Here is a 14717-nt window from a genome sequence, read left to right as displayed (position 1 = left end):
GCCAGCGTGTACCCCCACGGAAAATACCCCCCCCCCCGTGGAAAATAAGGCGTTTCAAATTTGAGAATTTATTTGAGTTTTTTTCCGTAGAGGTGAGGGATGGTACTTGTGTATTATGCGCCACTCACTAAAGTTTACTTTGTGTAAAACTCGATAACAAATCAGTTTCTTCGTTAATTTCTTTCAGATTAGAACGAGACAAGACAAAGACAAGTGACATTATAGATGGGAAATATATAGTTTGGGCTATATATTTGCACATAAGGGGGAGGGGGTAAAGTATTTGGACAGTTTGAAGTCAGAAAACAATTCTTACTTCATAATATGAAGAACAATTGTACCTAACTTATTTTGCATGCAGATCCGCTATCCTTTACCCCCCCCTCCCCAATGTGAAAATATATAGCCCAAAATTGTTGCTAAAATAACGAAAAAACTAACAAAGAAACCGGTTTCTTCTCGAGTATTACACATCGTAAACTTGAGTGAGTGGTGTATAATACACAAGTACCAGAATTTTTCATGGAGAGAGAGCCGGATTTCCCGGTATTATTTGAAAACAATCAGAAATTAAATTAAAAAAAGTTTGAAATTACCCCTTTCAAACTGCTGAAAGGGGTACACTTTTCGTAAAGTATACACACGTTTTACTATGTTGACTTTACTGGAAAATAAACAGTTTATTGTAGAGAGCTGCTGTAAATAAGGAGCAGCTTGAACCAACAGTAACCAAAATTCTAAATGATACATCACAAGAAATGTATTTTAAGCGGATTCCAAATGAATGAAATTAATTTAGTTTAGTGTTACCAATCAAAAGTGTTTGTTATTGGGAAATATATGGAAACTTTTTTGGGTGAGAGGAAGGAAATTTTCCAGTGTAAATAGTTCATGAAGAATTTTCAGCGAGGATGGTAGTGGTCAGGAAGGTTTTTTTTTACCCTGGAGTAATTATTAAATAAAATTTATCTACTTGGTGAAGGTGAATAAAATTTTTGATTGAAGGCTTATGATCCATGGTTATCCATCCAAGTAGAACTAATTTTTCTTGGGATAATTCACTCAGGGGGGGGGGAGAGATTTGTCAATATTTATTGAAAATGATCAGAGATTAAATTTAAAAAAACAATTTTTTTGCTAATAATAAGAAGTAAAATTAGAACTTAAAGGGTTAAGGAACTATTACGTACATGAGGGGGCTGCCTACATTCCTTAATCCCTCGTTTTTTATTGTAAAAAAATTCGTGTCTTAAAAATAAAAAACATTTTATTCCAAGTAACTAGAACTTGGGCTTCAGCAGTTACTATTTAAGAATTTTTGTGAAAATTCAGATTTGTGGGTAAATATAATATAATTGAGGAGGGGTAGCTCCATATTTTTCGGAATAATTTAGTTTAGCTTTGTTTTTACTATTATGACTAACTTATCTTGAAAAAAAAACAGTATTTTTACTTGACTATAAATAGAAATGAAAAATAAAAAATAAAAAATATAATTCCAATATACGTTTAATTTAATATTCCAAACTCCCTTTATTCTTATATAGCAGCGAAATATTTTAGATTAAAAAAAAGAGAAGCTCACTTACTCTTTCTTTCTAGCTGTGAAAAAGGAGATCCTGGGCGGCCTAAAATCCAAAAAATAGGAAAAATCGGTCTTCTTCTTCGAATTTATTTTGAATGCACTGGCTGCAGAGAAAAATTCACGTTGACGAATAAGCCAACAGCATCAACAGTAACTTGGAATCTTGACCATCCAATGTGTGTGACAAGTGATGAAGGTGATCGATCCTACGTCCCAAGTACTATATCAAAACCGATATCAAACAACCTTAATACGAAGGCAGTCTGGGGAGCTATTTCCGCTGGAATTGGTCAGTTCCTATTAGAAGAAGTTTTTGCTCTAAAGGACCTTCCAGTTGTGTCTAAAAATATCTTCAGGAAAACCGAAACTTTGTTTGGACAGGTAAAGATCCGTCAATGCTCCGTACATATGATTTGTGTATTCTCTGCAACTCCAGAATCCCACCTTCACCTTGCTTACGCCTATCGTCTCCTCTTGCTGCACAATCTAACTCTTTCCATATAAAAGTTATTTGTTCCTGGGTTCTAGCTAATAAAAACAATCAATTTTCATTCCACTATCAGTATTCAGCCAATATTATAGAAGATGAAAGTTTCTTGGCAATAGCTAATAAAAAATAATTAACTTCAGGCCGACTATCAGTGTCTACCCTCTAACATCGATCTACTAATTGGGAGAATATCTCCTTGTGTATTTTCATTATATTCCTTTTTTATTAAGCCTTTTGAAGCTCATTAGACTTTGATTGAAAATTTAAATTTCTGGTGCCCTTGCTAATCACGCAACAAAATTATGAGACAGTCAAACTGGTCAAAATGATAAAACACCTTATAAGCTGTCATAAAGAAATCAAATTAACTGTTATTCATATGTTAGTATCTCTATGCCTTCTCTGTCTCTCTCTTTCTTTCTCTGTCTCTCTTTCTCTTTCCCTCTCTCTATCTGTCTCTCTCTGTCTCTCTCTCTCTCTCTCTCTCTCTCTCTCTCTCTCTCTCTCTCTCTCTCTCTCTCTCTCTCTCTCTCTCTCTCTCTCTCTCTCTCTCTCTCTCTCTCTCTCTCTCTCTCTCTCTCTCTCTCTCTCTCTCTCTCTCTCTCTCTCTCTCTCTCTCCCTCTCTCTCTCTCTCTCTCTCTCTCCATCTCTTTCTCTCTCTCTCTCTCTCTCTCTCTCTGAAACAGCTCTTTCATATATATGCATCTTAAATATTTTTTTTTTCAAAGAAGCGGAAAGAATAGCTATAAATAACAATTAGGTTGAATGGATACGCCGCGAAGGAATCGGCATCTCCAATGGCAGAGTTTCTGATGATGAAGTTCCATACACAAGGGTTATTTTGTATGTTGAACGGGACAAAAGAACAGAAGGACATGATTATAATGCCAAAGCTGGCCATGCAGTTATTATAGACGCTTATACCAAAAAAGTTTTGTTTGTTAGTTCTAGAAACAAATACTGTTATATTTGATCTGTTTCCAGAACTAAAAAGATTCCACCACAAGATCACTTATGCTATCTGAACTGGAATGGTTCTTCTTCGGGAATGGAGCAGAACATGATTATAGAGGGTTTTGTACTTAGTTTATCCATGCATGGATTAGGGTATCTCGAATCTATTGAGGATTGGGATTCAAGTGTATATCAGCGGATTATATAGCGTGTGGCCTATTAAAAGGAGGTTATAAAACGCGAGGGTGCCAACCATGTCAAGAAAAATTTCACTCGGGATCTGTACAGCCTTGTCAAGAACACGGGCGATTTTTCAAAAATTCTGACCAAAAGCTGCATCTCAAGTCTGACTAAGAATCTTCGTGGGGCTATAAAAAAGAACCGTGAAGATGGTGGAAATACTGAAAAATTAAAATGTCTAATTAAGAATGTACCTTTTCACGTATTTGGTGACCACTAAAAATGTTCCTCTGGATGTAACAAATATGAGTCTATTGAAGGTAAGTTTTCCAGGGTCCCAGAAGTTGTAATGCTAGCAGTCAATGAAAAAATTGGAAAGGTATTGCGTAAAGCTAGCAACCTTTTGATTGATTCAACTACAAACCTTGCCGAATCTTTCATGAGAGTTGCTGCTAAATTCTTAAGGCATAAACAGGTCAGCCAATCCAAAAGAAATTCGCATGCCGTACTTATCACGGCAGCAGCTCTTGCCACATCGCATGGTAGTGGATGGCATAGTCGTTCATTAAAGAGTATATTTACCAATAGTCCCACGAAAAGGATAAAAAAATTTTCAATGAAACGTGAAAAACTCACACGTTGCGCGAGACGACTAATTCCACTATCATTTGAAAACCGTGGGGGGAGGTATAAAGCCTGATTAGCTAGCAAAGGTAGCAGCGTGCAGGGATTGCTGCCAAAATTTGACTCAGAATATGGTCAGAACTGCCAAAAGCCAGATCTCCCATCTTCTGACTTCAAGGCAGCGAAAGAAGCCAACTTAGCAAAAATAACTTCCATCGAATATAAAATCCAGCAGTTACCTAGGATCACAACTGGACAATCTGATAACCCAACATGGGTGTCCAACACAATGGAGTCCCTCTATAATAGAAATTTCTCTTCAATTTGCATCCGACGACCTACACCATCCACAGTAGAACTACTTGAAGAAATAGTCACTGGGAAACAAATACACTGCACATTGCAAATGGAGCATGGAATTACTTCTGAACCAGTTGCTATTAAATGCTTCGAGGAAAAAATGGACATCATTGTACAAAGATCAGACTGTTTTGGTCTTTTCGCTGACCAGGATAGATGGTGGCTTGTAACGTCTCCTGATGGGATATGTGACGCTGGTATTGTGGAAGTAAAAACAGTCACAACCATTTCTGAAGGTAAAACAATAAAATAATCTGTTGAGCTGAACTTATTAAAAGGCTTTTCTTCGTTGGGACACTGAGAAAGGCTGTTTAATACTCAAACGGGAGCACAAATACTTCTCCCAAATTCAAGGACAACTTAACATTTCAGATAAAGAGAACTGCTTCCTTGTAGTGTTTGTTGACCAGAACGACTTCGAGATCATTTCAGTTAAGCGTGATATTTGCTTCTGGAAACAGATGTTACCCAAGCTTGATCATTTCTGGGATCAATGTTTGTTGCCCGAACTTGTTGATCCAAGACTGAAACGAAGCATGAAGGTACGTGAGCTTCCCGAGGTTTTAGAGGCGTAATCAAGATTAAATGATAGAAAGCGTATGTTGGAGGCAGCAAATGTTGATGAAGAATGCAGGAGCATAACTACCGCATTTTCCCTTAGGGGGGGGGGGGTCCATATCTGGGGAGTCAAGAGGTATGGGGTATTCTTCAGAAGAAAGGGGAGTTTTTTCGTGTAAAACGCAACCCTAAATTTTTCTGAAGATTTCTGAAAACTTGGCTTGGGAAATTATTTTATAATGGATACGGAACAGCATATGGAAAAAGTAAAGGTGGTATTTGTCGCCGCAAGATTTTAATATTATATTTTTCTTCAAAAGGTAACGAAGAAAATGTATTATTTAGCAAAAATGTTACTTAATTACTTTCAAAGAAATTTCACAACGGATGGATTTCAAATAAGGCTGTCAGAAATGAGTTGCTACAGGTAGAAGTAGTGTATTGTAAACAAGTTTTTGGGTGGGCGATGGTGAGTTTCATATTATCACCTGGACCAATAATAATGGAAGTGCCTATCGCCATTCTACTTCCTTGAGTTTTCGGGCCCTCATAGAAGGCTAAATATCACAATTGAACTACATACTATTCCAATAACCCCGTTCATCACATCTTTAAGTTGCAAAGGAATCGAATTGTGTTTGAGCAAATCAAAAAGTATACCCTTTAAATCGTCATTGCTGAAACCTTATAAGGTAAATTACCCCCATCTTGAGTAACTAGAACTAATCAGTTTTTTGTATGGACATCAATGATATATTTTTTCCTTCGTCACTTTGGAGGCACTGGAAGATCAAAGAGGGCTGGGCACATTTAAGAGCTAACTCTTATTTCTTATCGTTTTTATATATATATATATATATATATATATATATATATATATATATATATATATATATATATATATATATATATATATATATATATATATATATATATATATATATATATATATATATATATATATATATATATATATATAAATGTAAATTATGCTTGATAAAGCCTTAATAAAGTGCCATATGATACCCTAAAAGGACAATTTGGGTGACATTTCTGGAATAGAAAAAACCGGGCCAGATAGTTGGACATCATAGAGAGCTAAATATTGGCTCTTTTATAAACAAATTTCTATGTTTAATTGCATTGAGGTGTCAGCCCCTACTTCTCCCACGTTAACCAAGATTTACTGCCCCCTCCTACCGCCTGAACAATGGCCCCTCTCATCATAATAAGTAATGCAGAAGCAGTTTGCTATCAAAAATTACTTGATATTTGATATCTTGAATACTCTTCTAAAAATATCGGAATCATAAGTTTCATAAAAAACCGTGCATAACTAAGAAAACTTATTCGTCTAAATATCATTTAATACCACACCCTCTAGTGTAGTTATCCTCTAATGAAGCAAAGAAGTGTTTTTCTCTAAAACGATTTAGCTTTTTTGGAATTGTGAGCTCCTCCCTTATTTTTATAACTTATTATTAGTTCAGGTACTGGTGCATTATATAAAAAGTCAAGTTTGGTTAATGCTAATGAAACAAAATAATACAGGATAAATATATAATAGTTTATAAACAAATTTTAAAGCTTTGAGTCGAAAGCGAATTTTTTTAGTTAATTTTGAGCTCAACATAGCTTATTACAGTCATTTTCAATTTGTTTTCAATACTGACGGCCAATAAGAAGAAGAATGGTTTTCACTGGTCTCGGTGATCAAAATCAATAGAAATTGATTGTAATAAGCTATATTTAATACGAGATAAATCATTTGGACAAGTACATCTGTACAAGAGCAAAGTTGACCTTGATTCTCCTTCTTATTTTGTTTATTCAACAATATGCTAATGAACATAATTGTTTATTTTTCTAATAGAGTAAACCAGTGCATTTCGCTTCAAAGTTATCATTGGAGTGTTTACTAAAAACTGTTTGATATTAATTTTCTTTTTTTGTGCCCAATATAACGTTACTGTCTATACTTGTAAAAATGTATTTAGCTAATATGTTATATTGGCTTTGTTATGTCTTGTGTTATTGCTGATAAAACTAGATATGGGCTATGAATAAAACTTTTTAAATGCGTGTTGCAAGATTTTCAAACCAATTTCTTGTCTTCTGCTTCTGAATTACGAGCTTGACGCTAAAATCATGTAAAAACCCTATATCGTTCATAAAACTTGGTTTTTGTCGACAAATTTGACTGGATGCGGCTCAGACATTAAATGTCGTAATATCGCGTATATAACGAATAGCTCGTAGTTATTCTTAACTTAACTTTTGTCGTATTTTATTACAAGATTTTATTCGGAATTTTCACTGGCACATGAATTCCCAACCCATCCACCTTTTGTTTTGTTTTGAAAATGAAACATATATTTTACTTTGTCAAAGAAAAAATCTGACACGTCTGTTATCTCAATGCGTCTCTTGTTTCAACCCGTGTAACTGTTAATTGAACCAACTGTGACGAAACAAAAACTGGAAAAACAAGTTACGGGTGGCAGAATGCACGGAAAGTATAAAATATGGGTTATTTTATTTGCACATAAGGGGGTCTAGGGATGAAGTATGACGGGTCTCCGGGCCAAACATATTAGCTACAATTATTCTGCATGTTATGAAGTAAGAATTGTTTTCTAACTGCACTTCTTCAGTGAGATCGGGAAAACACATAAGTACCAAACCTCTTTATGCGACAAGACGAAAGTTATCACCCCACAGTTCTGTGGCTTATTTGAAATGAAGAGAGATTGGTGTTTAATTCCTAACGCCTCTCCCTAGACCTCATTCCATATTTAGCTAGAGACTAATGGAGAGTGCTAAAATACATTGTGTGAGCTGTATGGCACCCCTCCCCCTCTTTTAGGACTGCGTGACTTTCTAGGTACTAATGTATCACTATATAACATTCCTCTAAAGCTGGGAATACCAATATATAGCTTATAGATGATCCTAAATTGATTGCCTATATAGTTTATAGATGATCTTAAAGCGATTGTCTATATCATAATATTTGATCCATGACCAAAAAGTTATGACCAACCATATTTGAGCAAAAAGTACCCGAATTTCTTTATACCCTAGTACATAGAATCTCTATACTAGGGTTCTCTGATACGTTGAATTTGATGGTTTGATTATTGTGAATATCGCTTGCCTTTTGGGGGTGTTTATTCCCCTTTTTTTTTAATTCCATGAGTTTGCTGTGGCTCATAACTTTTGATGATTAACTTGAAAGTTAAAGAAACTAATCTTATTGGAATCAGCATAACCAAACAAATATTTTTCAGTATTTTTTTTTAATGCGCCTTTTAATGCACTACTTAAGGCGTCTGTCACCACCCTCTCCTGCCTCACTAGCCTACAATAAGAATATGTATCTTGCTAATGTGTTACATTTGCTTTGTTGTATATATCTTGGGAAAATTAGTGCTAAAACTATGATATGAGCTATGAATAAAACTCTTCTCAACGAGTAAATTGTTCGTTAGTTTCACGAATAGTTGGAAACCATTAAGTGTTGCAATCTTTTCTAACCAGTTTCTTGCCATCTTAGGTTTCTGCTTCTTAAATATGAGTTCGACGTTAAAATCAAGAACAACCACATATCATTCGCAAGGGCGTATCCCGGATTGTTTTTTGGGGTGGAAGGATTTTTTTTGGGGGGGGGGGGGTAAAAAAATAAAAAAAAAATGAGTGTAAATAATTTTTGGTAAGTTTTTACGAGTAAGACAAAACTTAGGGGAGGGATGGGTCAAACCCGGCAACTCCTCCCACTTGGATACGGCTTTGGTCATTCATATTTTTTTTTTTGTCGACAAGCGTGACCTTGATGGGACTCTGGCATAAAATGTAAATATCGTTTATGTTTGGCTCCTTACGGAGTAAACCAGTTTCTAAGGTACAAAGGTGATTTTGCGTTTTCGAAAATGTTTTGAAATAAAAAAAAATATATACCTCTGAAGTACCTACGGTCAACCTCCCATTACCACATTGTTTGAGGTCTGTACTTCTACATCTGTATATTTTTTAACAAAGTAGACAGAATATACCAGTAAGCTTATCGCAGATCATTTCTGGTCTTCAAAAGCTCCTCCCGCTTATTTCTGAATTAGCGTGAATTCAGGTTAGTATATTTCCGAGTGCTTCAATTCACTTTTTTTGGAAAAGACAGAAACAGACAAACCAGCAATCCCGCTAATTTGACTTCGCTGATGTTTATATCTGTAAAAACGTTCTCCGGAGCACTCGCACTCCGGTCCGGGTTTTTATAATGGGTGAGATAGAGATGATCATATTGGATTATATATAAACTGTGATTTTTTAAAGAAAGGTTCAGGTTCTGGCGGTCTGGTATGGATATATATGAAATCTTTTATTTTACAACAAATGTTTTGTTTTGTAATAAGAAAGCTATCACCTAAAAAAAAGCTTGTCAACAATGCTCTACAAACTTAACCGACGGGGAAAACAACCTAGAGATTATTGACTTTAAAACAAGCATGCGACAGAAAAAACGGGTTAAATTTGAATAGAGCAGTGGAAGAAGCTTAATTCAGTTTAAATCCGTCTTTTCTCTCATTATTTTTTTTTGTAAATGGAAAAGTAGTGTGAAATTATAGAAATTATTTTCTTTTGTAATATTTTTCAATCGCCCTAAAGATTGCTAGCTAACCCGAATCAACTATACTGTGCAAGCATCCTTGAAGGAAAAAAACTAGTAATTTGACTAGAAAACAAGCCTTTCAGATTTACAGCTAAACCTGAAAAAAATACCAGGTGCCAAAAACTGTTCTGCCGTTATTTCTTTCTTTTTTCAATCTCACTTCAAAATCTTATCAGAAAGCCGTCGGCTCAGTACATCGCAGTAAAATTTCCGTAGACCGAAGTTGTCAAACCTACATGCTAAACAAGAATAAATTACATTGGTTGGCTTTGGTCCGCCCTATATTTTACTTTTGACCAATAAACCACGCCGATTGAAACATATGGGAAATGATAAAGTTGCAAAAAGCGCCACCATAACGGAATAATTTGGATGGATCCGATCGAAATGAGTCTTTACATAACCATTAAGGCTAAAATTTGGCTTTATTTTATCTGTAATACACTAAATTGGACTATTTTTTGCTATTTATTCTAAAACACAATTAATTTCTTTCAATGCCATCAGAAAAAATTCTAGTAAAATTTCATAAGAAAACTCCCTAAGCATTTTCTAGGTAAATTTTATAACAATTTGTATTTTTTTTTTTTTTTGAAAATGAAGATTCAATCGGAAAATAGTGGTAAGATCTATGCTTATTTCCCCTGACGCTAGCTATTCGGCAACTATGTTTGAAATGATCACAGATTTAAAAATATTGTAGGCTGGAGAGGCTAGTTTACTTCTTTTCTGTGAATGCTAGAACTTGTTATATATTTTTTTACAATTTAAGAATTTGAATGCAAGATGTCAACAACCTCAAAGCCACCATCTGTGAGTAGACTACTCAAATATTAGTATAGGCTAGCCTACTTAGGCTAATGGGATAAGGTTTAGCTATAGGCAATTAACCCCTAACCTCCAAATATATACCCTAAATTGGTACATATAGGAATAGGGACAAAGTTAATTTTCGATGCAAATGCATGTTAGATTTGGACTCATGGTGCAATTCTGACTTTATAGGTCAGTTTATTTCTTAGCTACCTGAATAGTCCATTAGGCCTAATAGCCTATAAACTTTACCAAAGTTTTTATTAATGGATTATCCAGCTAGCCAAGAAACAAACTGACCTATAAAGTCAGAATTGCATCCTGAATCCAAATCTAACATGCATTTGTGTCAGAAATTAACTTTACCCCTAGGCTATATGCACATTGGCTTCATACATTGGCAATGCTATCAAAATTGAAAAGGTACAGAGACCTGCCACTAAACAATTCTTTGGACTAAAAGAAATCATATATGAAGAGCACCTGAAACAAATGAAGCTGCCCAAACTATAGAAGAATTTCATCCTGAGTCCAAATATAACACTCATTTCTATTGCAAATTATTTTCAAAATTATTTCTAAGCTTCTTTAAGTTTCTTCAATTTTCCTGGGTTTTTTTTTTGCAGAAATGGCATGGCAGCAATTCAATTTCAAAAATACTAAATTTTTCTGAAAGCTATGATTTGAATTGAAATATACTAAGTCTTGTTGAGCAGTGATTTGATATGTAAAATACTAAATCTTGTTGAGCAAATTTTGCAGAAATAAGAAGCACAACACATACTGCTCCATGTCTGCTGTTTACATCCCTGGTCTTTTAGAGTCCTTTTTGAAGCATAGGCCTATATGAAGCATCTATATTTTGAGGAAGTAATGCTTCCAGGCTTAATATATTTTTTTATAATAGGAATTAAAGTTTACTTGTTTCTTTGGAGGTCTTCTTGGCCATTGGTCAGGGCTACAATATTTTTTCTTTTGCTCTCTCTCTCTATATTCCACCAAAAACCCAAACTTGCCATGAAATCCTTCCCCTGTTGTACTTTCTTCTTGCCATTAGAGTTTCATTGATATCAACTTCAACACCCTGCCCTCCTATAGGTTCTTGGTTTTCTTTCCAGGCCATCAGAACTACTGAGCAAAAAGACCTCCAGTCAATGCTTGATTTTTTACTTATCTGGAGTTCCTCAATAACTGTTTGATGGTCCCAATGATCTGGCAGAAATTGGTTTATAAATATCAGGATTTGATGAGGCTTAATCCTTGCCTGATGCAAGAAACTCCCTTTTCTATTAGATACTGAATAGTTGTAAAATCTTCTCTTTTTGGTCTTTGGGATGATGTAGCTCTTGCTGTATTTCCACATATTTTCAGATGCATAATAGTTGCATGGTGTATTGCAGCTTTTGCACATTACTAGTGATGGTAAAACACCATGAGTCCTGAAAAATTTGTTGCTTGCTTCTTCATTATTTATAAATCTGTTTATTACAGTTATGACTAGGTCACTCAGATAAAAATCTGATTCTATTGATGTTCTATTGGTATCAAATTTCAGTTTTTTAGAGTTTTGATTACTATTGAACTGGTCTAGGAATATGTGAATATGAAAAGTAGACGTTGGGTAATGAAAGGATTGAACAGTTGGGCAGCTTCACTTACCCCAGTATCATTATTGACAATGACGTTGGGAGTAGTGAAGATATTAAAAGAAGAATATACAAGTCTTAGGGTGTTTTTCATAGTTAAAAGAAGTCTGGAAGAATAGGAAGATAAGTCTGCAAACCAAGATTAGAATCTTAGAAGCTACAGTGATGACAGTGGTCAAATATGGCTCTGAAGCATGGACGCTCCAAAAAGCAGATGAAGATTTGCTAGATGTTTTCCAGAGAAATTGCTTAAGGATTGTTCTGGGTACCTGGCTAACTGACCGTATTTCAAACAATAGGCTATACAAAAAATGTGGTTCAATACTGCTTTCTAGGTCTATAATGAAAGAAAGGTTGAGGTGGTTAGGGCATGTTGTGCAGATGAAGGATGACAGATTGCCAAAGATTGTTCTTTTTGGCCAATCATCTAGGGCTAAACGGAAAGCAGGTCGTCCCCATCTGGGGTGGGAGGATGTCATAAAGAAAGATTTAAAGGAAATGGGAACTTTGTGGGTGGGTGTAAAAAGGGAGGCTTTGAATAGATTGGGGTGGAGGAGGAGCATGCTTAGCTGTGTTGGCCTCAGGCAGCTTGGTGCTGTGATGAGTTGTTAGTAGTAGTAGTAGCTCCTTACTTATAGTTTGCTACCACAAACTGTTTGAAACTGGATGCTCATAGTGCCATGCATGCCTCATGTGGCACACCAGCAGCATTGCAACACTTCAGTGATGGCACCATAATTGATTGATTTTGGGGGGTTTGGGGAACCAATTTTTTTGTGCCGGCAGCATTGCAGCACTTCAGCAGCAGTAAACCGGGCCTTTTATTGGCAGCATTCAGTTGATGTTCCAGCATGGCTCCAGAGTCTAATACAAATACATACCACTAAATAAATTAGGTCACTTTAAAGTGACCTAGTTTCATAACTTAACCTAGTTTTGGGTGAAGCTGTACAAAATAGGTCTTGCCTGTTTAGTTTGTTCTTGATTCAGAACCAAGATACAGTGTAGAATTTGGACTTTGGTTATATTTAGGCTGAAACCTAGAAAAAAATTCAGATTACTCAGATAGAAAAATATCCTTTTCAGCTGTTCTGATTTGTATATTGCCAGCTATTAGAAAATGTCTATGTGCCAGTCATGTGAAATGTCATACTATACTGCATTGCCAGTTATTAAACAATGTCTATGTGCCAGTCATGTGAAATGCCATACTATACTGCAATAAACAGATTTATAAATAATAATAAAGCAAGCAACAACGTTTTCAGGACTCATGGTGTTTTACCATCACTAGTAATGTGCCAAAGCTGCAATACACCATGCAACTATTATGCATCTGAAAATATGTGGAAATGCAGCAAGAGCTATGTCATCCCAAAGACCAAAAAGAGAAGATTTTGCAGCTGACTGCTTAACAAGATTTACTATATTTCAATTCAAATTGCAGCAAATGGCAGTTTGGGTTTTTGGTGGAATAGAGAGAGCAAAAGAAAAATTATTATAGCCCTGACTGATGGCCAAGAAGGCCTCCAAAGAAACTTTAATTTCTATTATAAAAAAAAATATATTAAGCCTGGAAGTGTTATTTACAGTCATAAATGGGGAGCTTATAGTACATTGTCCAGCCATGAATATACTCATTATCAAATCAATCATTCAGCCAAATTTGTTGATCCACAGGACTGTTCAATTCATGCTCAAAATATAAAAAGTCTATGAAGATGTTTCAAAAAGCACTCTAAAAGACCAGGGGTGCAAACAGCATAACATTGAGTAGTATGTGTTGCGCTTCTTATTTGTGCAAAATTTGGAGCGAAATAAGCAACTTCATAATTTTTTTATTGAAGCTGCCAAGCTCTATCCACCCTGGAATCGATAGGGCTCCAAGAGCACCAGTCAGTGACACCCCTAGTGCATCAAAAATTGATGATTAAGAGTTTGATATGGATGATTAGTTTCTTTAAATTAAGTGCTATTTATCTGGTATTTATAAAACTGTATATGTAGCTGCCATAAAGTGTTTGTTTGGATGATATTAGTTTTGCTGTTTTTAAAGAAGCTTAGAAGCAAAATGGACTATTTAGGTAGATAAGAAATAAATTGACATATAAAGTCAGAATTGCATTCTAAATCCAAATCTAACATGTATTTGCATTAGAAATGAGAATCACCCCACCCCGATATATACCACATCAGAGAGTATATTTGCACCTGAGGGAGGTGGGGGTATGTTTTATTTATGATGAATATACAAGCTAAAATTGGGGTCAGGATGCACGTCTGACTATAGAGGTAAGTTTATTTCTCAGCTACCTGAATAGTCCGGTAATATAAACTTTACCAAGGTTTATATTAGTGGACTATTTAGGTAGATAAGAAATAATTTGACATATAAAGTCAGATTTGCAGTCTAAATCCAAATCTAACATGTATTTGTATCTGAAATGAACTTCACCCCCACCCCGAGATATACAACTTCTGAGAGTATATTTGCTCATGAGGGTGGTGGGGATATGGTTCGTTTAAGATGAAAATACAGGCTAAATTTGGATTCAGGATGCAATTCTGACTATAAAGGTAAGTTTATTTCTCAGCTACCTGAATAGTCCGTTAATATAATTTACCTGGCTAATAAGCATGGTCTTTAAAAGAGGGTAAGATACCTAGTAGATAGATGATTAATCACCATTGTGAAATCTCTTTCATTACCACATAGAAAGTAGCCTAGATTGTTCTAGACCTGGATTTTTCAAAATCTTTGTAAAAGTACATGATTGCCATATATATGATAACCATATTTTTAACACTCTATTTCAAATTACTAATAAACAGCAGTGGAG

At 35.2% G+C, this 14717-nt stretch overlaps 1 protein-coding gene across 1 annotated transcript in view; it reads left to right on the top strand.

Moving 5' to 3' along the window:
- Positions 1 to 10093: 10093 nt before the first annotated feature.
- wds (WD repeat-containing protein wds) overlaps positions 10094 to 14717 on the top strand; it is a 58653-nt gene continuing 54029 nt past the window's right edge. The window contains exon 1 of the mRNA XM_089095148.1: positions 10094 to 10231. Within this exon, the coding sequence (XP_088951274.1) occupies positions 10205 to 10231 (27 nt within the window). The 5' untranslated portion in view covers positions 10094 to 10204. The remainder of the gene's footprint in view (positions 10232 to 14717) is intronic.

The sequence above is a fragment of the Artemia sp. Qi Xiang Cuo genome, chromosome 10 (genome assembly GCF_049724085.1).
Source record: "Artemia sp. Qi Xiang Cuo chromosome 10, ASM4972408v1, whole genome shotgun sequence".
Lineage (NCBI taxonomy): Eukaryota > Metazoa > Arthropoda > Branchiopoda > Anostraca > Artemiidae > Artemia > Artemia sp. Qi Xiang Cuo.
Note: the sequence above shows the minus strand (reverse complement) of the source record. Positions and strands in the feature narration are given on the sequence as shown.